Source organism: Lepidochelys olivacea (assembly GCF_965140295.1).
Source record: "Lepidochelys olivacea isolate rLepOli2 genome assembly, chromosome: 6".
NCBI classification, from domain to species: domain Eukaryota; kingdom Metazoa; phylum Chordata; order Testudines; family Cheloniidae; genus Lepidochelys; species Lepidochelys olivacea.
The window spans coordinates 18391555-18418961 of record NC_140416.1 but is presented as its reverse complement, the minus strand read 5'-3'; the positions used below and the strand labels follow the sequence as shown (position 1 = coordinate 18418961).

At 45.6% G+C, this 27407-nt stretch overlaps 1 protein-coding gene across 4 annotated transcripts in view; it reads right to left on the bottom strand.

The window, feature by feature from the left end:
• The window catches only part of EPS8L2 (EPS8 signaling adaptor L2), a 110516-nt gene that overhangs the window by 12281 nt on the left and 70828 nt on the right, over positions 1 to 27407 (bottom strand). For all 4 annotated transcript variants that reach the window (XM_084632324.1, XM_084632325.1, XM_084632322.1 and 1 more), the window contains exons 5-15: positions 20328 to 20489; positions 19105 to 19254; positions 17686 to 17765; positions 15351 to 15496; positions 9716 to 9795; positions 8999 to 9125; positions 8523 to 8611; positions 2933 to 3007; positions 1915 to 2063; positions 1488 to 1614; positions 157 to 272 (exon numbers count right to left, since the gene is read on the bottom strand). In XM_084632324.1, coding sequence (XP_084488450.1) covers positions 157 to 272; positions 1488 to 1614; positions 1915 to 2063; positions 2933 to 3007; positions 8523 to 8611; positions 8999 to 9125; positions 9716 to 9795; positions 15351 to 15496; positions 17686 to 17765; positions 19105 to 19254; positions 20328 to 20489 — 1301 coding nt within the window. The remainder of the gene's footprint in view (positions 1 to 156; positions 273 to 1487; positions 1615 to 1914; positions 2064 to 2932; positions 3008 to 8522; positions 8612 to 8998; positions 9126 to 9715; positions 9796 to 15350; positions 15497 to 17685; positions 17766 to 19104; positions 19255 to 20327; positions 20490 to 27407) is intronic.

Sequence of the window (27407 nt, the reverse complement as noted above, 5' to 3'; positions counted from 1 at the left end):
AACTAGCATGAATTAATGATAGCAAAGACATACCAAAGGGGGTGGCGGGTGGGAGGACAAATATCTTAGTATTTAGTTTTGTATTGTGATAATGCCTGGAGCCACCAATCAAGGATCACAGCTCCATTGTGCTAAGCACCGGGACTAGTACATTACCTATTTACATGTTGAGTAACACCTTGTTTAAAGGCATCCACTGCTTGTGTTTGCTCAGGCGTCTGGCCACGTTTTATTGATGAGTTACGATAGGGATATCCATTGGCTGATGACAGCTGGAAACGTAAAATGGAGTCATAGTGTTACTGAGAGAGCGTAAATCTGCATCGGATACAGGAAGGTGGTAGTTGTAAACTTATCGCCTGGAGTCTTTAAATCAAGATGGGCTGTCTTTCAAAAACAGATCCTCTAGTTGAAGCACAAGTTATTTTGCTTGTTTGTGGCTTGCTTACATTGTAGGGATTGGGAAGAATAATTCCCTCCGCTGGGTGAAATGCTAAGGTCTGTGTCATACAGGTCAGGCTGGCTGATCACAGTGTTCCGTTCTGGCCTTAAAATCCATGAATGTGTTTCCGAGTTTCTATAGTTTCTTCAGATTAGTAAACATAAATTCCGCTCTTGATCGACCCCTTTACTGTATTTCAGACTCCATCACAAACTCCATTGTAGCTCAATTAGGTCAAAGGATATTTTGTATATTTGGGAAGCCCCTGATGGCACCACCCCCCCTGAAGTATGGTGTGATTTTTGGGCTACTGCTGAAGAGGCCAGGATGCTGTAGATGGTAACTAGATTTCTGGATTTCTGGCCTCTGCTCTGTACAGTGTATATGCTATGGGTAAGTCTGCACTGCAAAAAAACACCCACTGTTGTGCATCTCAGAGCCCAGGGCTACAGACTCAGGCTTGCACTACAGCTATAAAAATAGCACTAGATGTTCCTGCTTGAGTTCTGAAACCCAGCAATGAGGGTGGGTCTCGGAGCCCGAGTTGGAACATCTGCACTGCCAGTTTTAACACCAGAGTGTAACCCTGAATCTATAGAGCCAGGCTCTGAGGTTCACAGCTGCAGGTTTTTGGGTGTTGGGTTTTTTTTGCAGTGCAGACCTGCCCTATGAGATTTAGTACTGGCAACAGAGAGCTCGGAACCTGGGTTCTAACCCAACCAACCCACTGACTCTTTGCACCTGATTCCCCGCTCACACCAGCATAAAACTGGTGAACTCCATTGAATTCAATGGCATTTCACTGCAGTAATGGAGTGGAGAATAAAGCCCATTGCCTCATCTCAAGAAAGTCAGTAGATATCACGTCTGCATCAACCCAGCGGAAAAACAGCAAGGCTCTTGCTGTGAACCTGGCATTTGTCCCTGACAGCTTGGAAATACAGGACCAGATCTGTAGCTGGTGTAAACTGGGATAGCAGAGGATCTGGCCTGCTGGCCGAGTAAGTTGGTAGAAAAGGAAGATGACTTGCGTCATGAGACCTACCTCTTCTTGTAAATGTCCAATGTCTATTTCCCATGGGGCTCCGCGGAAGATTTCCTGGGGCGGCTCCCATCCATTGCGGAACTTTGGGATGTAGGTTGGGACAACAGCCTCTCTAGGCCATTCCGCTCTTAGAAGATGGGAGGGAAAAATTATATGCAGAGTGAGATCCTCAAATGATACATTTCTAGGACCCAAGTCCCCATTGCCCTGCACCCGCTGACATTTCTTACATCAGTGCAGAGGGTGTAAATAGCCACACAGGTGCAGAAAAACAGTGAATCAGGCCCCTAGTTTTTCAACCTATTGGATGAAATCCTGCCCTCATGCTCAGCCCCCCTGAACGGGCTACAGAAGTGAAATGCTGCTCTGAATTGTTCTTAGAACTTGGAAATCTGCTGATTGTCCCTTTGCCCAGACTAACTCTCACCTGGATCTGGTCCACGTCTCGCCCATGGACTCCCAGAGCATCATCTCTTTTGGTGTCAAGTGTCCTCTCAGGAAATCTATGGTGTCTTTAGAGAGAAGCGGGCTGAGGATAGACCTTGCGAGTTCAGGGCCTCCACAGCTATGGACGATCTAGGTCACATACACACAATGCCAGTTACAAACTTTCACTTCATGAACAAATCCCACAATCTCAAACTGAAAATCAATTTCTCTGAGCTTCTCATTGAAACTGGGAATCTCTCATAGTATTTCAGGGCAAATATTGAGTAATATTTGCTTGAAACTGGGGCCCAGGGCCACTCCAAATTGAAACCATATTTTGTTCTCACTACTGTAGGCCCTAAGTCTGAAAAGGCTCGCAACCCTAGTTAATAGTTTGAGCCACATTCAAGTTTGTAATTAAACCTGAACCCAGATGAGTGTTATGCTGTTTCAAGGTTTGGCTGTGAATTCGTCGTGCAGTTTTGCACAGTAGTCTGAATTCCCATATGCTCCCTGCAAGTGCCCCGGATAAAAATAGGTGGTGGGTGTCTGAGGATTTCAGAGCTGTCCTAATCTAACAAGTGAGGTGCTTGGCTATGTACTGCCCCTCTGACTTTCTGCAATGGCTGCCATCTTGGTTATGATCAGGGACGGCCAATGCTAAGAACACAAGACTCTATAGTTTGAACTAAAGGACTGAATCTTGTGAGCAGGAACTGTACTAGACTGTGAGGAACACACAACATGCCCCAAACATTGGTTACAGTTGCACCTGCTAGCATTCTGGGATAATTTGGGGAGCTACATGCCCACGGTTGGCGTTGCTACAATGCTGATCACTAATGCAGGATCAGCTTCTGTGCTCCCTTCTTACCTTGCACTTGTACAGCAAATACTGGCATGCCTGCCCTTAGCTGGGTCATGTCCCAGTATCTTTCTGTCTCTCTTATTCTCTGCTGGTGCTGCCTTTTATACAGGCACATTAGTAAGAATAAGAATTGTATTTAAAGGGTTACCAGTTCCAGTGGCCCAAACAGGAAATGCACTAGTTCTGAAGCACTTGGGTTCTGGATATGCTTTCTCAGTTTGGCCTGAAAAGAGAAGAATCCCAGATTGATCCAAACCTGGCTTTTGGTTCCTGTCTTCTGTGATACAGACAGATTACTGTTTTCTGGTACTTTCCCTTACTGTAGGAGACTGAGAACTAAAAAAAATAAATGGTTAGCTTCCAATCATGAGATCTAGCCCAAGTGACGCAATGATTTTGGGTGTCTCAATTCTTTTTTCTTTTTTTCCTTTGGTGTCCATTTTGAAACACCATAAAGAGGCCTGATTTTTCAGAAAGTGCCAAGCATCTGCCCTCTGAAAATCAAAACCTTTCAAGGTGTTTTGAGTTGGGAACCCAAAAGCATTGGTCATTTTTGAAAACCTGGACCATAAAGTTCTGGGTAGAGAGAAGGGTCTAGAACTTCAGGGGTATTTAGACATTGACCCCATTGTGAGCTATGTGCCCAGCAAATGTATTCAGCAAATTACCAACAGGGAAAATTCTTCAGTGAGGCCTGGGTTACACCTAAAACTTAGGTCGACCTAGCTGCATTGTTCAAGGCTGTGTGTGACATCATTAAGTTGACCTAAATCCCACTGTAGACATGCAGCTAACTTGACGGAAAAAAATTCTTCTGTCAACCTAGCTACCACTTCTTGGAGAGGTGGATTTACTACAGTGATGGAAAAACCCCTTCCATCGATTTGGGAAGCATCTATGCTACAGTGGCACAGCTGCACCACTGTAGTGTAGACAGGGCCGAAGGCCTTGTATATATTTGGGGGTTTGTACCAATGTATCTAGAGAAGTTGTTGGCCACTGATTGCGGAATCCCAGGCACAGTCAAGGCTTAAATGCTCTGCCTTTTGAAATGGGCTGTGTTGTAAAGGAAGAACAAATGCCTCGGATTATATTATGATAATCAAGTGTATTTTTACAGCAATCAATGGGAGATGTAGTGACACCACTTCAGTCTATGCCTCCTTTATTTTCTCTCGCTGTCACAAATTGTTGGCATTGCTACAATGGAAAATTAGATCTCTCACTGGATCTACAAGGTACTGCGGCTGTGCATGTGCTAAAATCCTTATTTTTGTGCCTTAATTATTTCCGCCACATGCATCCTGTTGTGAGAGACAGGTGAGGTCATCTGAGCACAGCCCTAGGAGCCAGGAACGGCTGCCTTTAGTCCCAGCTCTAGCACCAAATCCCACTCTGTGGTCTTGGGTAAATCACTTAACCTCTCTGCTTCAGTGGTTCCATATGCAAAGTGGAGCTGCCCAATTCCCAAGCGTGATGCAAGGACGGATTCCTGCTGGGGAAGTGCTACGTAGGTTCTAAGTAACGTTGGGCTGATGGTGTGTGTTTTAAATATTAATGTGGAGAAGAAAATGTAAAAAAGAATTGATGTACATAAGCCTACTAAGTGAAGTGACCCCTCCTAACGTGTGTGCAGTTACACAACCTGGGATTCTGCAAATGCTGTGTTTCTATTGGGGCTAGTTTAATTTATTAATAATGTCGTTACTACTTCCCCTTTATGTTCCCTCAGGGCAGCAGTTTGTGTCTATGACTAAGGACTCATCTAAACCCACAAGATGTACGGAACTAACCATGACAGTATAGTTAAGGTGGTACAAACCTCCTAGTGTGGATGAATTTATACCGGTATAAAGGCACTTTTATATCAGTATAACTATTCCCATATGGGAAGAGGAATAAGCTCTACCGGTTTAAGGCACCTGTGACAGAGATGGCAATTTCCTTCAATATCTTTGGGAGATCTTATTGAATTAAGTTTCAGTAGATTTGGACTCCATTGTATTGTAAATGCAAAATTTATATATGGATGTGGGATTGTATGCAACTTCTCTAGGAGGCAGACATGGCCAGTGTAAACTCTGGGAAGTGTTATGAGCTTCAAAGGACTATTTTAAACAATCAAGACACGAAAGAATTTTTGGAACAAAGAAAGTTAAGTGGGTTTCCTAGAAAACACCTGGAGGGAGGTGAATGAAAATTCCCACCTCCAGACTCAACCTTTTGAAGCTACTCCCTGAAGAGAGAGCCATTGTCTGACTGATTAGCTATTCATGGGCTCTGAAAATCAAAGACCCACACTGTATTCAGGAAAGGCAAACCTATGCATATATGTGCTTATTCTGCACGAAAAGCTGTAACAAACTTGTAGCCAAAGAAAAACTCCTATGAGGGGTTTGAAGGACTGATTACCTACCAGAGCCCTTGCTGGAATTGGGGGTGAGCTCTGGTAAGTTTATTAGCACATGTGTAGGGTTTTTATTGTCCATAATATGTTTTCTCTGTAATGCTTTCACCGTAAGAATAACTGGGCTTGTTTAGAAAGAGCTGTGCCATAACATATAATTGTGGGCAATTTCTGTTTATTGCCTCTGAGGAATACGCAACGCATGGATCCAAGCTGTCTTAGGCAGTCTGACTTGCTGGGGAATTCACAGTCTAGGCAGGGAACTGTGTAGACTGGAAAAACCCCTGTCAGGAGGCGAGAGATGCAGGTGTCCTCCCAAGAGAAGTGACGACTGAAGAGCTAGGACCCTGGAGTGGGTGCCCTGGCTGGAACACAAGTGGGCAATACAGGAAGAGCTGCCCTGATCTGTGACAGCACCTTTATGCTGGTATAACTTCATCCATCCTGTGAGTTGTACCAGCATAACCATTCTGTTGGGTTTTTTTAAATTCACACTCCTATCATGTTTATCCCATAGAAAATCTGTGTGTAGAACCAGCCTTTATGGATTTATGCTGAGGCAAGAGCTATTTAAAGGGAAATTAAGATGAACATTGTGCCGCCTTTACATACACATTTCAAACTTTCATGTGGCCCAGTGTGAATGTATAATAATGTGCCCCACTCCTAATTGTAACATGCAACAGCTGAGTTTTGTCTAGGACAAAGTTTTAAGCAAGTCACCATATTAACTTTCCAAAGAAGCTGGTTGTAAATCTTCCACTGAAATAATTTTTTCCAACAGAAAAAGGGTTTTCCATTAAATAGGAATTTTTGCCAAAAATCCCATATTTATCAAACCAAACATTTTTTTTTTAATTACAATCTGAAATGTTGCTAACATGAACCTTTTGTTTAGATGAAAACAAACTTTTTTAGGGAAAAATCCTCTCGCAGCCAGCTCTAGTCTTAAAGCTGTTAGTTTTATAGTATTAATTATTTGTAGTGCTGTAACACCTAGACACTCTAGCCCCACTGTGCTAGGCACTGTAGAAATGCCTAACAGAGCTGACCCTGGTCCCAAACTGTTTCCTTTCTAACTGGAACACCTCAATGCTTCCTCCAACGAGGCAAAGTTGAAGAGCCAGAGTGATTCTTTCTATCAGAGTCAGAAAAATTAGCAATGGGAAAGACTTACTAGGTCACTCCTAGAGAACTGGTGCAGGACTGTTCCCTACAATATCCTCCAGTCCAGACCACTTTTTAAAATGACTCAAGAGATGGTACTTCCACCACTTCCCTTAGGTGATCATTCCCCGGTCTCACAGAACCTGTAGCTTGGTGTTTTCCCCTGGTATTCAGCCTACATTTTGCTTCACTTTATTACATCCCATTTTCCTAACCTGAGCCCTCACCCTCTGGAGAAAACTACATAACTCCTCCTCCTCTTTGTGGTTTAATCCTAGAGGCAGGGGTGGAGCAAAGGTGGCTCTAAACCTCCCCTGATTGTGGGCTGGCCTCCAGCATCAAGTTAACAGTAGCTCTGGGGCTGATTTAACTTGTGACAGCTAGAACAGAATTCTGCCCTGGTCATGCTCCCTCCCCATCCCCTGTTGGCTGAGGGAATCAGGAAGGATTGGGGTAAATCCAGCCATGCCAGCTAAGGATTCCTGCACTCCAGGTGAATCCTCGGCCACCTCTTTAGGACAGTTTTTAAGGACACTTCTTGCTGCCCTGGATGCTGCCTTTGTGGTGGGGTTCATAATCTGGCCTCTGGTGGTAGTTATCCTATCAGAGTTTGCCCCAGGTCTCTTCCCTGTGAGTAATGGTCACTATGGGGAGGAGTGGTAGGGTTTGCTGGCACTGCCAGCTCATTTCCTGGTGGGTTAATATTCAGTTGCAGTAGAAAAGTCTGGAGTTGGTCTGCTAGTTGCCCTAGATTTGTTTACAGTCTGTGGTTTCTCTGCCACTAACTTCCTTAAAACGAATCTTGCTAGATCTGGTTCACTGGGCAAGCTTGGTTAGAGTGCTGTGAAATGACAGAATTCATTCAAACAGAGTCATTACCCTGCTTTTCTAATATGTATAGTTAAGCCGAATCAACAGCATTTGGTACATCTTCACGCTTGGTAGTACCTCGCTGTACTGTTCGTAACAGGGCAACTTATCCAGAGGAGAAATGGAAAGTAAGAGCTATATAGAGCATTTGGGGGGAAGAATTAGAAGCATGGGCATGCTCACTTACCTATGGACTTCACGTGGGCCAGTATTTTAGGAGCTCATACAAAGTAACGCTGTATATAAAGTGTCCGATGTGAATCGTGTTCAAGCACAATGGTTCTTTCTTTCCTATTTACAACCTTTTTCCTTTCCTGCCCCCCATCGAAACAGAGAAGTAGAAAGATTGCATAACTAGTCAGATTTCTTTTAAAGGCAGCAAGTGGAAGGGTATGTGCAAAAATACTGACTTGTGCCCAAATGAGTATCTAGATGTCTAACGGCCCATTTGCGTGCACAGCTATGATAATTGTGCTCACACAAATGTTGGCCTGCAAATATGAGGGCTGGGTTAAACCTCATTTAAACTGTTGTGATCTCCACCCCTCATTTAATATAGTTTTGAGAGACAGCTGAGCCATCCTGCCTAAGACTAAAGGGGGTACGTGAGCCTGCTCAGTAACTCTGACCACCTGGGTGGTGGGCTCCACAGGTCATTGCCCTCGGGTAAGGGGGTGTGTGTGTGTGGATGGAGAAGCGAGACAGACAGCGGCCTAGCAAGCAGCTGGTAGCACAATCCTGGGAAAAGCCAAGAGAGAGCGAGTGCACCGTTGGGGGGTGCCAGCTGAAAGAAGTCTGGTGCTGTGAGCAAGGACACTGTCTCCTGTTGTTTGGTTCCTACTGTTTTCAGGGAACCAGACTTTGTGCATTCTGTGTAAATAAACACAATTGCCTCAAAGGTACCAGACTCCATCCTTCAATTCTCCTCCCTACCAGAACAACCTCCAGGGCTGAACTTTGACTAGAAGGTCGGGTCAAAAGTGGTAACAATATTTTTGTGCCTGGACCTTCCACCTTTTTACCTTTAGAAACCTGCCTCAGGAAACATTATATAAAAGCCTTAACCAGCATTTTGTCAACAAGTGACTATGACGTGGGAGTCTCGAATATGTCCCACCCCACCCCCACAGTAAAATAACCAGGAGGAAATAAAGCAGGTGCTTCAGTATTATTTTCTGTTGGTTCTGAGAGATCACAGTTCTTTTCCAATGTACATGCCTAGTAGTTGTGTCCTACAGGTATACAGCACTCTTCGTGCAGCACAGAAAGGGAATGAAATACATTTGCACCTTACCAGGAGGTTGAGAGCCAGCTTGGTTTTCTGGAAGCAGTCGATGAACTCTGCCTCCATTGGAGGTCTTGCTCTAAGAGTCAGTACCCCCTCTGAAAAGAAGTTGGGAAGAAAGATTATTTGAGCAAAGCATGGTTGCAAATTTCCAGTGAATTAAAGGAATTGGCTTTAATGACAAGGGGATATTTGGCCCATTGGATTTCAGGAGCCCTAGTAGTGCAGCACGTACATAATAAAGACAATGCAAACATCTTTTCTCTATGCTGCAATCTTTGCTGTACTCCAGGAATGGGTTCCCAGAGGGAAGGGCTTACTGAGCTGGGTCATAGACTGGTGCTGAATGTATTGTTATGTCACTCAACCTGAACTTGAAGGCTTCAGGAAGACACCAATTTGTTCCTGCTTAGATTTCCTCCCAAGTCATTAACTCAGTCCTCTTGTTTACCCACTTGCTTATTATGCTGGTTGATGGAATATACCTGCTGGCGCTTTCTTCTTGTTCTTCTTCCCTTTCTTCCGTTGGTTCAGCTGTTTGAATGCCTCTGCCGCTTTCTGAAGCCGAGCGACAAACACCTCAATGTCATCCAGGGTGCTGTTCAGGATTTGCTGTGAATGGAGCAAAGAAACAAAAATGCTGAACCCAGGGCCAAAGAGCAGCTACTGCATCAGACTTAGGAGCCCAAGCGTTGAAGTATAACTTCCACCAGGACCTCAGTCCCAGGGTCTAGTGATCACTTTTGTAGAGCCCCTGGAGGAGCTGTTTATCAAGGCATGAAATAAAGTGGAATTGATCTTTTTCTAACAGTGTGATTTCCAGGCACAAAATTCTGTGTTTAGGCACTTCTACTGCATTCATCAATGTGGTATCTGACCACCTGTGAATGGGACTGCATGGCAACTGGAAAAAATAAACTGCATAAATAGCATCTCTGAGCCTAATCAGGGCACTCTTTTCCATATCAAGTTAGTACCTCACTCTTTTTGAAAAGTCCCAACTACTCAAGGAGTAAGGCACGTACAAATGGCACAATCTGACCTATGCATTATCGTCTCTCTTGTCCATCTCCTCTTGGTGGGTATCTAGGTGCCAGTTTTAAATGATTAAATTTCATGCAATTTGTCCAATAAGGACAAACTTCTTCCCTTTCTCCCCACATCTCTCTGCCTGTTATGGATGCCCAACTCCTGCTACCAACCGTTTCTTTTTCGATCTTCTGTGCTAAGATCGCTCGGGACTCTTCATGCTCCTGGGAGCTGGAGCTGCTTTGTTCAAATTCTGCCAAGCAAGCAAACAGCAAGGTGTTAACAATCAGAAGGATGAAAATGGGGGTGCACTCCCAACAAATAATAAAGGCATTGTACCCAACTGAGTGATAAAACTTGATTGGTTTTGTATGTTAATTTATGCTGGGTTACAAAAATGTGTCTATGGGAATGCAGAGAACATTCAGCTAGGATGAGATCAATGTTGCTAATTAAGCTCTTCAGAGGTGTAGCACCTGTCTGCGATGTCTGTGTATTGATTTACTGTCCGCTTGCAAATGCAAACAGTGCATGAATCATAAGAAACAACAACCAGTTAGTTGTAGCTACTGAAAGCAATATGCAGGGCCAGATCCTCAGCTGTAGCTCTATTGACTTCAGTGTTGCTAGGCTGGTCTGCTGGAGATCTGACCGGCAGTCTCTTGACACCTCGAAGCAACACAATGTGAGCTGCCACGTGCACTCTTAGGTCAAGGTTGACTGAAATACACATACACACCATCCATCAGCAGAAGCTTCTAGTGTCACATGGGCAAAAGATCAAAAATACAAGGGATGACTGAAGAAAAGAGAGAATAAAAGACACAAATAAATGCAAAAGCTCGTCTGCTAGCCCCAGGGTGCCAGGATTTCTGCTCGACTGATATTTTATACATGCTTGTACAAAGATCAGAGGAGCTCTGTGCAGACTTGTACGTGCTGCCTCATGATGTAATTCTGTTTAATTTGCATAAGCTCACCCTGAGTAAATAAAAACAAAGACACAGGTAGTCCATAGGCTTTCAAATGACAGACTGGTCAATGACATATCGGTATTTCAGAATAAGCAGGTTCTGGGTCAGCTTTTCGTTAAAAGAATAACGACTAAGTTCAGGAAACAAGAGTTCAAAGTCCCAAGAGTCTCCTTTAGCAAGTGCCATAGGAGTTCAGACAAATGCACAGAATATATAATACAGGAGCATTGGGAGATTGGTTTGGCAGAGAACCACAAAACCTGCCTGCATATCATCCCTAACTGAGGGGATTAGGTGACAAGTTTGGACAGGTGTTCAGAGAAAGCACTGAATTATGTCTGAATGGTGAACTGACTCAGTGAAGCATCTACATTCAAGGTATTGTACTGTCCCACTGATACACGCCGGACTCCGTTTTATCTGGACATGGTCCCTGAACTTAAGCAGTGCCAGCCCTGTTGATGTAGTGGGCAGATTTAGAGAATTCCATAAAGCATTTGGAACATACTGTGAAGAGCAGAGTTAAGGGTATGTAGGTCTTGGCCATTTTATGATGATGTTGTGCACCAGAAGTGTTGCCTATAAAAAAATACAGGAGGCTTAACTCTAAAATGTCCAGCCCCGTACAATGGGTCTCAGATACTAAGTGGGCCCCAGGGTGTTACTGTAAAGCAAATAATAAACAAAAGTGTTCAGTGAGAGACCTAGTAGTGCATTGTCTAGAGTCTGTACAGCACTGTCCTTGGGTGGATAGAATGGCAGACCTGCTCAAGTGTGACTATCTTGCCCCCTAGTGGCTGCAGCCTGTGTTGTGTAAACCCTAATAACAGCTATTAAAGATCCTGCTTCAGCTGAAGGGACCAGAGCTTATACTTTTGGAGAAGGTGCACAGTTCTAACCTCCTTTATGAAGGTAGGATAAGACATACACTTGACTACGCTGCGTGGTGTAGCTGGTGACTGTAATCCAGAGAGGCCATGGAACAGTCCCAGTCTGACCATGAACATGAAGGTATCGATCAGCAGGGAGAGTTCAGACACAGCTGTGCTTGTGGCTGGGGAGGGGATACCATGCTTCTTAGTGAAGTCGGTATTGGAAAAATAGTAAAGGAAGTAATTTGTGGAACCAAAAACAAAATGCCAGTAAGTGCCCTTCAGATCCTGTTAACGGGACTTGGTACATCATAGATATTAGATGTAGGGGTGGGGAAACCAGAGAGATTGGTTTCATGCCAAGTATACAGTGAGTGATAGAAAAATCTTCCTTGGCATTTTTGAAGTCCCATTGAGATATCTCATTGAAAGAGACTGTCCCAGAAGAGGTCAGTTGCCAACATATTCCAAAGTCTTGTCTCTGCAAACTGTGGCCAATGCTAACTATTTAGGATTGTGGCCATGCCCTCTTTGCACATGGCAGTCTGCCAGGATGCATGTTTGCAGGTTTGTAATGAGCTAGTGATCTCTACAGTTTAAGGCCCCATTGATTTCATTGATCATGGGCAGACCGCTGCACACGCTGACTTAATCCACCTGCATAGAGCTCTTTGCAGGATTGAGGCCTATGACTTCACAATGGTCTATCGCGTTAGTCACGTAGCTGAGGATTACACCTGGGAAGGGAACATAACTGGCTGGAGTCACATTACAGCAATGAAGCCAGCTAGATGAGAAATGTAGCGTAATAAAAAATTATGTCCTGGGCCTATCATTGTGCTCCTTGTTGTGGAAGATGGATCGGGTTGGTGGTTTGGAGGGTGAATGGCAACCTCTGTTTAAACTATAGCTTGGATGGTATTTTCTGGTCTTGTGCTACTTGGTTTCTTTTAATGGCAGTGCCCGTGCTATGGAATAGCAACAGCAAGTCATTTGAATTTTCAGCTCCAGTTTGCTCATGTGTAAATGGCCTTGGTTGTGAATCCTGAACAGAGAGTTCTCTGTGATGACCATACTGCTAGGCAGATGAAAATATAACAGCAGTATGATGTACAGTTACAGCGGCTGGGGCTACACTTGTAAGTTCTATGTTTCTGTGCATATGTTGGGGCACCAACACCAGCTATATCATCCAAGTGTGTAATTTACATATGTGGTCTCAGAGAGCAGGAAAAAATACACCATGATAGCTTAGGATCATAGAAATGAGAGCTGGAAAAGACCTACTAGATTACCAGGTAATGGAGATAGTAATGCTTTCTTTTTCTGTCTTGTCTATTTTGATTGTAAAGCTCTCTGGGGCAGGTACTGTCTCTTAGTGAGTGTTTATACAGCATCTGCCACAATGAGACTCTGATATTGATTGAAGCCACTAGGCATTGCAATAATGCAAGTAATAAATATTATTTTCCTTTTCATCCTGGAGACATTTCTGAATCCAGGAACAAGACATTCTAAATCTAGTATGTATTGTGTGTACCTCAGTTACTTAAAAAAATAATCAAATTTCTATCTTCTAATCCCAGCTGTATATTATTTTCATTATGCAAAGCGGATTCTAAAATAGCATTTCTCTACACAGAAGAACAGATCAGCTGTTTCCCAAGGACGGACAGTAGACGACAAAGAGTATTTCCTCTCCTCAGGACCTTGATAAATTGGAGAATTGGTCAATGATGGAATTCAGTAAAGACAAGTGCAAAGTACTGCACTGAGGAAGAAAAAAATCAAATGCTCAGGTACAAAATGGGGAATAACTGGCTAAGTAGTATTGCAGAAAGGATATGGGGGATCTAGTGGATCACAGACTGAATATGAATCAACAATGTGATGCAGTTGTGAAAATGGCAAATATTGTTCTGGGGTGTCTGAAAAGGAGTGTCACATATAAGACATGGGAGGTAATTGTCCTGCTCTACTTGCTATGGCCAGTTTTGGGCGCCAAACTTTAGAAAGATTGGAGAGAGTCCAGAGGAGGGCAACAAAAATGATAAAAGATTTAGAAAAAGTGACCTATGAGGAAAGGTTAAAAATACAGGGTATATTTAGTCTTGAGAAAAGAAGTCAGGGAAAAGAACCCTCAGGCTGTTATAAAAAGGACAATGATTGATTGTTCTCCATGTCCTCTGAAGGTAGAAGAAGTAATCGTCTTAGTCTGCAGCAAGGGAGATTTAGGTTAGTTATTAGGAAAAACCTAACTATAAGGATAGTTAAGTACTAGAATAGGCTTTCAAGGGAGGTTGTGGAATCCCCATCATTGGGGGTTTTAAGAACAGGTTAGACAAACACCTGTAAGGGTTGCACTGGGTTTACTTGATTCTGTCTAAGCACATAGTGGGATGGACTATCTGACCTCTCAAGGTCCCTTCCAGACCTACATTTCTATGATTCTATGTGCAGTAACAGCTTTATCAGGCATGTTGGGGGTGCCGGTAAGTCAAAAATTCTGGTTAACAAAAAAGGAGACAGTTTGGGTGCGGGAGGGGGCTCAGGGCCGGGGGTTGGGGTGCAGGGCACGGGCTCTGGGAGGGAGTTTGGGTGTGGGAGGGAGCTCAGGGAAGAGGGTAAGGGCACGGGAGGGGTTTCGGGGTGCTGGATCTGGGCGACGCTCACCTCAGGCGGCTTCCGGAAAGTGGTGACACTTTCCTGCTGCTCTTAGGCAGAGGCACGGCCAGGCAGCTCTGCGCACTGCCTCCACCTGCAGGTACCTGCAGGGAGCTGCGGAGCCAGCACGTGGGGTGGGGCAGGGGCAGCACTCGGAGCCCCCATGGCCCTTCCTCAATCTAGGAGCAGCAGGGACATGTTGCTGCTTCCGGGGAGCCATGCGTAGCCAAGTAGGGAGCCTGCCAGCCCCACGCCAACCAGACTTTTAATGGCCCAGTCAGTGGTGCTGGCTGGAGCCACCTGGGTACCTTTTCGACCAGGCGTTCAGGTAGAAAACCGGACACCTGGCAACCCCATTGAAGATCAGAAATGCCAGTTTATAGAGTTTGCCAGATAACACAGCTTTTACTGTATTTGGAGTTTCATGTTGTACCCTGGTTACGTTGGCTTTTCTTGAGCCTAGAAAAAGAGCAGGTAGAATGCAAACCTCATAGTGTTAGCAACTCATGTAACTGTAATAAAGGCGTGTAAAATCTGTTGGCCATTTTACCCCACCCGTGCTTTTTCAAAGAAAGAAATTGGGAACTTCTTTCTGGGAGGAAAAATAAACAACTTTCTGATCAAAGTGAAACAAAATATCAGGACTAATGAAGGAAGGATGGTCTTGTGTTTAAGGCACTAGCCTGGTACTTAGGAGACCTTAGTTCTATCCCAGGCTCTTCTGCAGACCCCCTCTAGGATCTTTGGCCAGTCACTGAGTCTCTCTGGGTGAAATCCTGGCTCCATTGAGTCTTTAATGGGGCCAGGAATTCAGTTCCTGATCTTCTACTTGTCTGTTGTATCCCCTTTGTCTTGTCTATTTATACTGTAAAGTCATTTGGGCAAGGACTGTCCCTTACTATGTGTTTGCACACTGCCTAGTGGGGCCCTCATCTCTGTTGGGACCTCTAGGTGCTACCACAATACAAATGATAATAACATGACCTCAAAAGCAGCTTCCAGGCTTTGATTCATTGAGCCCACTCACATTGCTCAGGTTACCAGTTGCTAGCCTGGCAGGTAGAAATATGTACTGTTGGTTGCATTTTTGAAATGCATAAACAAAGGGTGTTTGTTTTCCAGTTCTACAGTAACCACTTTGCAACTCGTGAAATGACATTTGCTTTCTTGTGTTATGACGACGTCAGACCCAAAATAAGTTCAGTGCAGTTCCAGAGGTCCAGGATGGGAGTCAGCCTGCGTAACTGTTTGCATTAGTCACATATTCCTATTATAGAGCCATTGAAGGTCTCCAGTACCTGGTCCATTATGCTCTGGAGTGGGAGCCACACGGTTCCTGTGGTCCTGTAGTGAGCCTCGCATCTCGTGCTGGATAGGGATAGGAGCTGGCCCTTGGGGCGGTGGGAGTATAGATTGTCGCTGCTTTATTTTCTCTTGGTTTACTCTGCAGGGTAAAGAACACAAAAGCAATTCATCCTACCACCAATAGCAGCCTTTCCTGTTCTCCGGAGAGTGGCCAGTTGGAGCAGGGAAGGGAAACTCAGTGTGTGCTACTTTGTTTTGGCTGAAATTCACCCTTGTGCACAGAGCTTGTGCAATGTCACACCCCTGGATAGGCCATCAGCAGTGAGGATCAAACCTGAAATGTCTGGATCTTAACACGTGAGTCTCTCTACTGCTTGAGCTAAAAGACTCACTCGGTTAGTCAAGGCTGTAGCAGGTCCTTCAGCCTCATCTGCGACCCAGCCATCACTAGAGGGAGACAAAAAGAAAAGGAGTACTTGTGGCACCTTAGAGACTAACCAATTTATTTGAGCATGAGCTTTCGTGAGCTACAGCTCACTTCATCGGATGCATACCGTGGAAACTGCAGCAGACTTTATATACACACAGAGATCATGAAACAATACCTCCTCACCCCACTGTCCTCCTGGGTGGGAGGAGGTATTGTTTCATGATCTCTGTGTGTATATAAAGTCTGCTGCAGTTTCCACAGTATGCATCCGATGAAGTGAGCTGTAGCTCACGAAAGCTCATGCTCAAATAAATTGGTTAGTCTCTAAGGTGCCACAAGTACTCCTTTTCTTTTTGCGAATACAGACTAACACGGCTGTTACTCTGAAACCTGTCATTATAGAGGGAGACAGAGCACCACACTGAGTGGTGTGGGTTAATCTGAACCACCTCCTGCACTAGATATATGCAGCTCTTTCAGGGTTTGAGAAACACTAACCATCTCAGTACAAAGCATTTTGCTGGCACACATCACCTCCCATTTTAATTAGCATTTGGAGTTTGCAATATAACAACATTAAAAGAGATCACATTGCCATGTGCATTTCTGGTAAGTTTCTATGAGTAAAAGAACAGATGTTAACTGATTACACTGAATTCCCTCCTGTTTGGTCTATAGCAGTGGTTCTCAACCAGCGGTATTGTACCCCCAGGGGTACACAGAGGTCTTCCAGGGGTACATCAACTCATCTAGATATTTGCCTAGTTTTACAATAAGCTACATAAAAAGCACTAGGGAAGTCAGTATAAGCTAAATTTCATACAGACAACAACTTGTTTATACTGTTCTATATACTACACACTGAAATAAGTGGAATATAAATATTGTCAATGATTTATTTTATAATTATGGTAAAAATGAGAAAGTCAGCAATTTTTCAGGAATAGTGTGCTGTGACACTTTTTTGTATTTCTATGTCTGATTTTGTAAGCAAGTAGTTTTTAAGTGAGATGAAACTTGGGGGTTCACAAGACAAATCAAATTTCTGAAAGGGGTACAGTAGTCTGGAAAGGTTGAGAGCCACTGGTCTATAGGGTCCATACTTTCAGAAAAGTCTGACTGATATTGGAGTAGGCAGTTTCATCTGGTGTCTTGAAGCAGCAGAATATTTTATGATGCTAGGGGGATTCCTCATGTGGAGCGGAGAAGGAACTAGAGCCCGCTATTGTATCACAGCAGCCAGAATATTTCACTTGTGATTCACCAAAGAGTATTGCTGTAAAATGGCATTTGGACAGAAGGTAACGGAACCCCAGTGAAATGAGAACATTTATCTATCAAAGTGCCTGCGCTTCCCATTTCCAGACAGCAAAAGGAGGGCTAAACTTCGAGTGAAGACATTCAGACCCTTTGTAAATTGCAATGGAACTGAGCCAGCTTACACCAGGTCTGACTTTAGCCTTTTACCTGTGTCCTCCTAAACATATTAACTGTAGGCGGACCTAAAGCAGAGCATCTAATTCAAAGCCCTTTGAGGTTTTGTTTTTAATGGAGGTGTGTGATAAACCTGAACTGTTGGATTTGAACCTCCCCTTTTAGTTTCATTTCTGGGTTCGATCCAAAACCAGGAGGGGGCCTATTTTCCTGCTCTCGTTCAGATGTGAACAAAATCTCCCGAGAACAGTGTGCAAGATTTCGTTGCCAACAAACTCCAGCTCTCATTTGGCCTTGAACCCGAATCTCAAATCCCAGCCTGACCTTAACCTGTCTCTGGATTCAAACTAATCCAGGAGAGCCTGGGGTCCACCTTTGTACTCTGTCTTCTATGTAGCCGATGAGAGCAGAGGGCATTTGTTCCCTCACTGCACATTGGGAACCCATCTGTCTGCGGCACTTACTTGAGCGTCTGCGGCCGTATCTTCTTTCCCTGCTTGTGATCGGCGAGTGCACTTTCTATGTCCTCGTGGACCATCTCCGCCTTAAACACAAAACAGTGATCTCATAAAGAAAAGGAGTACTTGTGGCACCTTAGAGACTAACCAATTTATTTGAGCATGAGCTTTCGTGAGCTACAGCTCACAAAGCTCATGCTCAAATAAATTGGTTAATCTCTAAGGTCCCACAAGTACTCCTTTTCTTTTTGCGAATACAGACTAACACGGCTGTTACTCTGAAACCAGTGATCTCATAAAGGCTTTGCTTTGAATGAACTAGAGGATGCAGGTAGCGTGATGGGGAAATAGCTGGCTGAGAATGTCACTGGCTACAGGCTCATATTGCATTACAAGTGAACTTGGCAGTTTCACTGTGTAGTGCTCTCCCTACCTCTAGCTGAGCAGCCAGTGAGAACACTGGTGCAAGTGAAAGGACCCGGTTCTCAAGCAGGAGGACTAGTTTCAAGTGACTAGCTATGAAGCAGCAGGATTTTGACAGTCTTGGGCATCGTATGTCCTAGGATTTCAGCCACTGGTGTCTGTGCAAACCGCGAGGGTAGTTATGTGCTTACACTGGTGATTTGCACCTTTGATTTGGAACTGGGATACAAATTGTGTTGCCCTAGGGTAAACTGAGCTTACACTAGGGGTTTGCTCACTGGCAGCTGCAGTCTCAGTGGGGCTGAAATCTCAGTGTAGATAAGGAGAGAGCTTCCTGGCTGCACTCCTGACTGTGTGCCTGATGACAAAGCTACACAGCCGCATACTGGCTCTCTGGAAGAGGAAGGGATAGGATTGAAGGAGGCAACTGAGGGTCCAGAATGGACAGGGCTGCAGGGAAAACCTCCCAGTAATTCCAGATGTATTGACGTAATTCTTTTGCGTGCCAGTTGCACTGATTTCAATGGAGCTGCACCAATTTACACCGCTCTGACTGAGAAGGGGATCTCCAGCAGCAGTAAATGCCAGGCCAGGCATTGCAGTTAAGGCCGGCAGAACGCTCTCCAGTGCTACCAGCTAAAAGGAGGGATGGGAAGCATTGCCGCTGTAATTCGTACTCTGGTGAAATGTCTCTGCTCTGGGTCTATGTTAGACAGGGTGGAACGAAAGGCAATGTTCAGTGCAAAGTACCCTGGCATGACAATATTCATTGCTCTGCACCCTTACTTGAGCCAGCTTAGGATAAGCTCATGCAGACTGTGGGTCTGTGCATCCACTCTGCATTCACTCCCGCACATGGAGGCTTGCATCGTCATTTCCATACGGTTCTGGTTTGGTTTTTAATCTTGATGTGCCCAAGCAGGGGGAAGGTTTGAAAATCTAGCCCCAAGCAGTAATGAGTTCTCCCTCCTAGAGCTCTTCTCACTTTCCCTCCCTGCTCACCTCCACCTCGTCGCAGTTGAAGAAGTGGATGTCGGGCTTGTGCTGCTCCGAGTCCTGGCACACCAGCAGGAGGATGGAGGTGTAGCGCATCTGATTCAGCACAGTTTGGCAGAGCTGGACCGTCATCAGGGGAAAGTCCTCCAGTTCCTCCTGTGAAACATCAGGGAGGGGGTTATGCACCCGGGAGTGGTGTTAAAAGAACACCTAGACATCCCCTGCATTGCCTTACGCAGTCACTGCTGCAGGGAGTAGGAGACCTCACTGGGCAGGAGCCGCCCGGCAGTACATGTCCCTGAAGCTCTGTGTCGGACACTGAAGACAGTTCCCGTCAGTGTCTGGGGAGGACGAATGAGCCTGGGAATTCGGGACCAGCTAGGAGGAGGGGGAGTTTCCCACCTTGCTTTCTGGGGATGGGGTCCCAGAGCACAGGCTGCTTCTTGGGCTTGCAGCACGATGCATTGGTGTTGGTGCTACAGAGGTCGTCCCCTTGCCACGCCCCACCTGCAGCAGTGAACTAGCAGCGCTGGGCTTGCGTTAACACAGGCAAGCGGGGCTGGGCGGGGAGCACGGAGAGGAAGGGTGCGGTTGTGGTTGAGGCACCGGACTGGGACTCAGGACAGCTGGGCTCTATTCGTGGCATTGCCACACACTCCCTGGGTAACCTTGGGCAAGTGTGTCCGTGCCTCAGTTCCCTGTTATTAAACTGGGGATAATGAGACTTTCCTCCCACCCTTTGGCTTGGCTATTTAGCTTGTACACCCTTTGGGGCAGGAATTGTGTGTGTGTGTGTGTGTACATGTGCACAGCAGGGCATCAATCTGTGTTGGGGGCTCCTAGAGCCACAGAAATACAAATAATTAATAGTGATGAATTCCACCCAAACCGTTTTGTGGACTCCTGACTGGACCCATCAATCTCCACCTGTCACTTCCACCGAGGTCTGACTTATCGTTCACCCCTGAGCATAGCAGCAAGGAGCTGAGAGTTTGGGTAGTTAGTTCAGTCCCACCTTGCTGTGCACTCAAACTCTAGAGGAAACCCTTCTGTCCTACACGTTCAAATCAGTCAGTCCCGGTTGCAGTTTTTTGTATCAATTTTTCCCAGTTTAGTAGCCCCAGAAAAGCATGTTACCCCTCCCCAGCCAACCGGAAAGTGGCATACTTTTGAATGCAGTCTATTGCCCATTTTGCATATTGCCCTGGAGGAGAAAGGTCACGACCTACCTGTGATTCGCAGTCTAGCAGTCGGATGGACTTGTCATTCACCTGCAGCAGCATCTCCTGGGCCCAGATCTTCTCTTTAGAATTGAGCTGCATCAGCTTCCTGATGGCGTCGTCCACTGTCACAATGGCTTCACTCTTATCCATGATGAATGTGGCTAAGTGCTGTGGGGGCAGGGGGGAGAATACACACAGGAGAGGTGTCAGGCTAATAAGAGTGAGGGTGACCTCAAGTCAGCTTAGCTCATTTCAATCATGTAGCACAGAATAAAGTTTACCAAGAGGGGACTGTGTGGACCAGAGGCAAGCCTGCCCCTCAGCAGCATTGGCATCGTAGGTATATAATTCTTACTCCCTCCCCCCATCTCGCTGGGCTCCCATTCCAGCTACCCTTAAAGAGACAGTATCCAGTGTAGCAATTCTAACCGGCTAGTCATGAAGACTCCACGCTTTGTCACAATACCTCCTAGATATGGTGCTCTGAACCGTAGATTTTTAACCCCAAGCTGTGTGTGAACTGGTCCAGGTTGAGGCACAATCCCCCTCCCTTTCTTTATGGCTCAATGGGAGGGGAATCGTGAGTGTATTTATTTATTTTTAATAACATGGAGTCACAGTATGGAAAAAGGTGAGACCAACTGGCCTCTAGGCAGCCGCTTATACTGCTTATAAAGCTGGCCCTACGCAGGGGAATGATGAAGGAATATAGAGCTCTTCACCTCCAGCTCACCCCTCCGTACCAAGGTAATTGGTAACTCTTCTATGTATAAAGGTAGTTAGAATGAGAGCGAGAGGAGGGGGTCACAAGTAATTATCTTGGATGCCAGTGGTGCTGAGGGGCCTCTGATCTGCACAGTTCTCCTTGGTAACCTTGTTCGGAATAACATTAGCTGATGAACAATGGATGATCCAACTCAAAGGCCTAGAAAATAAAATCCACTGTCACTTACGGATGCTTCACGAGCAGATAAGGTGCAATTGCAGCACAGGAAGAGCATTGGGAAACTCCTGGGCTAATGTTGTTTGACTGCAGAGAATGTAGCGGTGACACACATGAATTCTATAGTTACTGGATAATATTGTCTGGCATTCTACAATTATTCCAGTGAAAGCCATGTAACCTTCTGACCTTTCACAAGAGGCATGCAAATAAATCAGATCTGTAGCTGTAACCTGGTATCACATCAAGAGCTAGAAAAACCAGTAACATTTTTAAAGCAATGGTCTATTTAAGCTGTAAGGCAGAAAATAGGTTGTCACTGCTGGATAGGCTCCCAGCAGAGTGGTGAATCTCACCCTAAGAGAAAACAACGAGGAGTCCCTGTGGCACCTTAGAGACTAACAAATTTATTTGGGCATAAGCTTTCGTGGGCTAGAACCCACTTAATCAGATGCATGGAGTGGAAAATACAGGCGCAGGTATAAATACATGAAAAGGTGTGAATTGCCTTACAAAGGGTGAGGTTAATCTAACGAGACCATTCAATTGACAGCAGGGTACAAAGGGAGGAAAAATAACTTTTGAAGTGATAACGAGAGTGGCAGGTTCTAGCCCACGAAAGCTTATGCCCAAATAAATTTGTTAGTCTCTAAGGTGCCACAAGGACTCCCCGTTGTTTTTGCTAATACAGACTAACACAGCTACTGCTCTGAACCCTAAGAGAAGAAAGTGTGCATTGTTCCTTGTTCTCCTTTTCCCCTGTCCTTTGTCTGCCAGGGGTAGAATGTCAGCTCTTTTCAAAGTAGACATCATTTCATATTATTATTGCTTATATTTACAGTGGTGGCGAGGGGCCTCAATCAATGATAAGGGGCCAATTGGTCCAGGCACTGTACTAAACGTTCCTACCCCAGAACGTTCATAGTCTAGAATTATGATGGAACACCACAGGTGAATAAAATAGACAAATAGAGGTGCCCGGGGAGGATGAGGATGATCATAATACAGATGGGTGGCATGAAACATAACTAATGGGGGCTGAAGTTTGTGTCACTGTTTAAAGTCCCTTCTCCGTGACTTCCTTTTGGTACATAGGAAGTACCTCTTGGTACACTATGGGGCTTCTAATAATAGCTTAAATAGCATAATATGTAGCAGTCACCACCTGCTTGACTAGCCATTGTCAGCCGTGTTCTGTAGGCATCGTGATAGAGGTGTTGCATTTAAGTTGATAGCTAGACATCCATGAAGAGATGTGAGAAAGACAGGCCAAGATGTGGGATTGGATGGAGGGAGGAAAGTGTGTAAAATGCCTAGCACTGAATAGGCGCCCATTTCAACACCCATCAAAGGCAAGGAAAAGACTCCCATTGACTTCATTGGGCACTGAATCATACGTAAACAAAACCATGGCAGGTGTGCTCTGAGCAGCTGTGCTGAAAGCCGGAACTGGCCATGCAGTCGGGTGAGAATTAACACACCCAGGTGTTTTATTAAATTAAATTTAAAATGTAATTAAAATGTCATACCACAAATGTTATTTCATAAAGGCAATAATATTATCTATATTTATGTTCCTGAGGTGACAAAACTGAATTCCGAACAGTGAATTGCATTGTTTTACAGTCACTGCCTGGAATTCTAATCAGCTCTATGGCATTCATCTACCTGTTTTACAGTCTTCATAAATTCCTCTGCTATTTGCTGTTGGTTATATTAATATTTATAGGGGTAATAGTTGCTCACATGACTGTCATAGCATGTATTGGTAGATTAACTCCCCCCACCTTGCTTCCTCTCCTCCCCCCTGTCATTCACTCTTATCTAGATACTGGACCAATTTTTTTTTAAGCTACCAGGGAAGGGGGACATTTGCTACTGTCTTGTATTTATCTCATTTTAAGAAAACTTGAAAGCCTAAAAGCAAATGTAATCTATTTCACCCGTAAAGTGATTCAGATCCAATATATACTGTAAGAATGGACCATGAATGCAATTTAGTAACAAGTTTTATCATTATACAAATCGCTGTTCTGCATATAAAAGGCCAACTCATTTTTTATGGAAACACATACACCTTGCAGGATGGCAATGAAAACGTATTTGCTCTGATCAGAGTTCAAGGTGGAGCCTCACGGATGGGTGGCATGAAACATAACTAATGGGGGTTGAAGTGTGTGTCACTGTTTAAAGTCCCTTCTCTGTCACCGTGACTTCCTTTTGGTACGTAACACTATGGGGCTTCTAATGATAGCTTAAAATAAAAATCAGATTGAAAATACGGTATCTGAGATCTAGAAAAAGGGATGTGAAGAAAAATGAACCTTTAGTCATTCAGCTTATGATGTGTAGCATGTGTCTATACAAGTGTGCATATAAAAATGACAGGCCAGCGGGAAATGAAGCCATTTAAAGGTTTTATTATATTCTCATTCAGGACAATATGGACAATACAAAGTTTATACACCTCTGGTGCAGTTATACAGCACACTTTTTCTAGAGTAAGGTCTAACTGAAATAGTGGTTTAATACTCTTGTCACATGTTAGGGATCTTTTCTTAAGTGAAAATCAAGATGCACATCAGTGACCAACAGCAAAAGTGGGGCTCTTAGCCATCAAGTTACTTATTCTGAACTTTAATTATACAAGACAAAAGGGTCCCAATCCAACAGAGCACTTAAGTCTGAGCTTAACTTTAAGCAGCTGAGTAGTCCCACTGAAATCAATGGGACTGCTCAGGTACCTGCTTAAAGTTAAGCAGGTGCTTAAGTGCTTTGCTGGATCAGGTCTCTACAGCGGACAGAAGGATACTTCTTTTAGTATATAGGAACCTCTGATAAGAAAGAATTTATCTCAAAAATTCATCTCCCTATTTTTCCTGCCTTGTGCATTTAAAATATATGACAAGTGACCAACTGGTTTTAGATACCTTTTTATTTCTTGTGGACTGGAAACGGTCCATGGGAATCAACCCATTTCCTCCTCCACCTGACAGCCTCTGGCCAGAAGTTGCTCATTACAAACCCAAGCAGGGCTAGATGCTCAATGCCACTTCTGCATCAAGCAGAAGGTGTTCCCCCAGCACAGCAAGAGATGCTTCCTCTACACTGCCTGCTGACTGTGTTGCTTCTGTAATACCATTCCACCTCGGGGAGCGAAGCAGGAAGCACAGACCTTTCACTTGGATCCACACATCCCATGAGAGGCCATTGGCAGCCTGCCCTTGCTTCAGCCTCCAATACCCAATGCAATGTTAATCTGTGGCAGTGATACCTTCTGATGCAACAGTCTCCCTAGAGTCCCCCTAGAACAGTATTGCTGTGAGGCCTAGCTACTGCACACAGCAGAGGAGGGCTGCTCGCCGTTCCGCAAACTTTGCCGTCCATGCAGCGTCAGATTTTGCTACCTCCTCTAGCTCTTCAGTTCACGTCTATGGTTTTCCTAATTTTCAGCAAGTTAGAAAAGAATTCTTTAAAATGCAGCTTGATAGCCGCGAGATGGCTGAACCAAACACACCTGTGTTAGGCTCTCCATGTCCTCTGTCTCAGGGGTTCTCTACCTTTTCCACACGGTTGATGCCATTTTGCAACAAACGTTTTTCAGGATGCTCCCATCCCCCTTTTTCATCTAGCCATATAAAGGAGGGTGGCCATGATCCCCCACAACCTATTAATGGGCCCCAGATGGGGTCATGACCCCGCACAGAATGCTTTTCCTCTCCAGTGCACCCCTTCAAAGAGTCCCATGTAGTGACGGGCAAAGAAGAGCAGTGAGGTCGTTATTCTCATGTTGCCTGTAGATTCTGACCCTCTGCCTAGCAGATGGAGTCGTGGCTGGGTGAAGCTCAGTGGCTGGTGTTCTGTAGAAGGTCAGACTAAATGATCATCGTGGTCTCTTTGGGCTTTAAAATCTGACATGACAGGGAGACCAAATCTTGGTGTTATGGAGAAATTGCCTGATGTTCCCTGACAGGATCACCACCAAAATGCTACATTTCAGGGCTCAGCGGAGCAAGGATCCTCTCTCCGATGAGGCTGGCTCCTCATTTGGAAGTGGGATGTCTGTAACAATGGACGATGGGAGTGCTGCTACCTTGATGTCGAGCAGGCCACAGCAGGGTCAAGCAACAACAGCTGGAGAGGGAGCCCCTTTACCTCTCTTGGTGGGAGGTCACGCTCAGTGGGGCCCTCTTGTTCTGGCAGATGGATTTCAGCAACCACTGTAGGACTCTCCTTTAATTTATAAGCTTGTGCCAATCAACCAGAGTTTAAATTCAGGGGTCACATGGGGGAGCACATGCTTAAAGCAGAGAGAGCAAAAGCGTTTGCCTTTTCTCTTCTAGGCTTAGGAGAACTCGGCTCTCCCAGAGCTCCCCTTCCTCCTGCCTCTTCACTGGCTGGTGATGTCAGGGAGAATCTGAAGTGGGAGCAGCAGGAGGGACTGGTGCCTGGCTGGGGAGTTGATGAGTCTCTGAGTTTTTCCTGCCACTAGGCAGAGCAGCAGCATCCCATCTGGTGTAGGAGGAGGATTGTCCAAGTTGGGAGGCCCCAGTCTGCCTCCTCCTGATGCCTTGCTGGTTCCTCCTGTGCCCTTGGGCACAGACATGGGGGAAAGGCAGATCCTGCTTCACTCAGCTCTCCCTCCCCTTGGGGAGCAGGGAAGGGAGACCCTGCTGCTGACTTCCCCTCCCTTAGACAGAGCGGCCCTGTCAGCTGCCTCTCTCCTCCTGGCACTACAGAGTAGAAAGAAAGGCTGGGAGCACAAGTGTTTCTCTCTCTCTCTCTCTCTCTCTCACACACACACACACACACACACACACACACTCTCCCTCCCCCCACCCGGCCCAGGCCTACTTGGGGACATGGATTCCTTTCAGGTATGCTGATTCCTTTGTCCCATTCTCTTCCACGTGCCATGTCCCATCACATGAGATGACACAACATCCTCTCATAATGTGATGTCAATACCTATGAGCCAAGGTGCGTGAGTTAATATATTTATTGGACCAGCTCCTACAATGCCTCACCCACCTTGTGTCTCTGATCTCCTGGGACCAACATAGCTACAACAACACTGCGAACCTCAATACCTATAACAATCTACAACCGCCACAATGGTTGCACTCCCCTCACCTGTGTGGACCTATTTTTAACCACTGCTGCTGTGGCTGTGACTTTCTCAGAGGCTTACTTGGCTTCAGACCAGTACACAAAAGCTGCTGAGCCAGCAAGCTCCAAGAGGCCCAGTCTTTGCCTTGACATCAGCCTGCCAGCCAAATGCTGATAGAGTTGTCTTACAGAACTGAGGGTCTCTAGATAAGCTCAGGGGGCTCAAGGTGCTGTGACTGACCTCACACAGGCCTGGACCTTGGTAACAGCCTACCGTGCTAAAACTGCTGAGTTAGTTGCCACCAGTGCTTTGGCATCATCTGGGCAAGCTAGAGAAACTGATCCAGAGAACTTAGCAGTGCATGCTTGGTGTTGACCCAGAATGCTATGGCTGTGACGGGGCATATCAACCCTGCACTGGCGACGCAGGGTTTAAAAACTGGCTTTGGGCCATGCTCCCAGTGGAGGGAGAATATAAAAGGAAGCAGCTCAGCTCAGTGTGGATGGCTGAGGAGGAGAATGGATGTGTGCTGCAAATGCCTGCTGAGACGCCACCGGGACTCCAACCCACCAAGGCAGCACACCTTAGCCGTGCAGCAGGAAGCCTTTCAACCGCGGGGACCAAAGGAGACAATGCGTCAGAGGGGATCCCAGAGACAGAGCAAAGGGCAGGAAGCGACGCAGGGAATGCATCTGGGGATATGGAGCCCTGAGCCCTGTACCAGGGTAGCTGGTTTTGAAAGGCCCTAGGTCGGAAGCAGCTGGAGTAGGGTGGGCTGGAGTTCCTCTACCCTCGCCACACTCACCACTAGGCACCCTAGCCGGTAGGGAAAGCAGCCTACTTGGACTCTCACCATTGGGCGATACAGCCGCTGGCTGCAGTGACTACTGGACCCTGGCCACGAGGTATTACCGCTGCAAGAGGGCAGCACCTTGGACCCTGGCCACTAGGCATTACCGCCACCAGAGAGAGGGCGGTGCCTTGGACCCTGGCCACGAGGCATTACCGCTGCCAGAGAGAGGGTGGTGCCTTG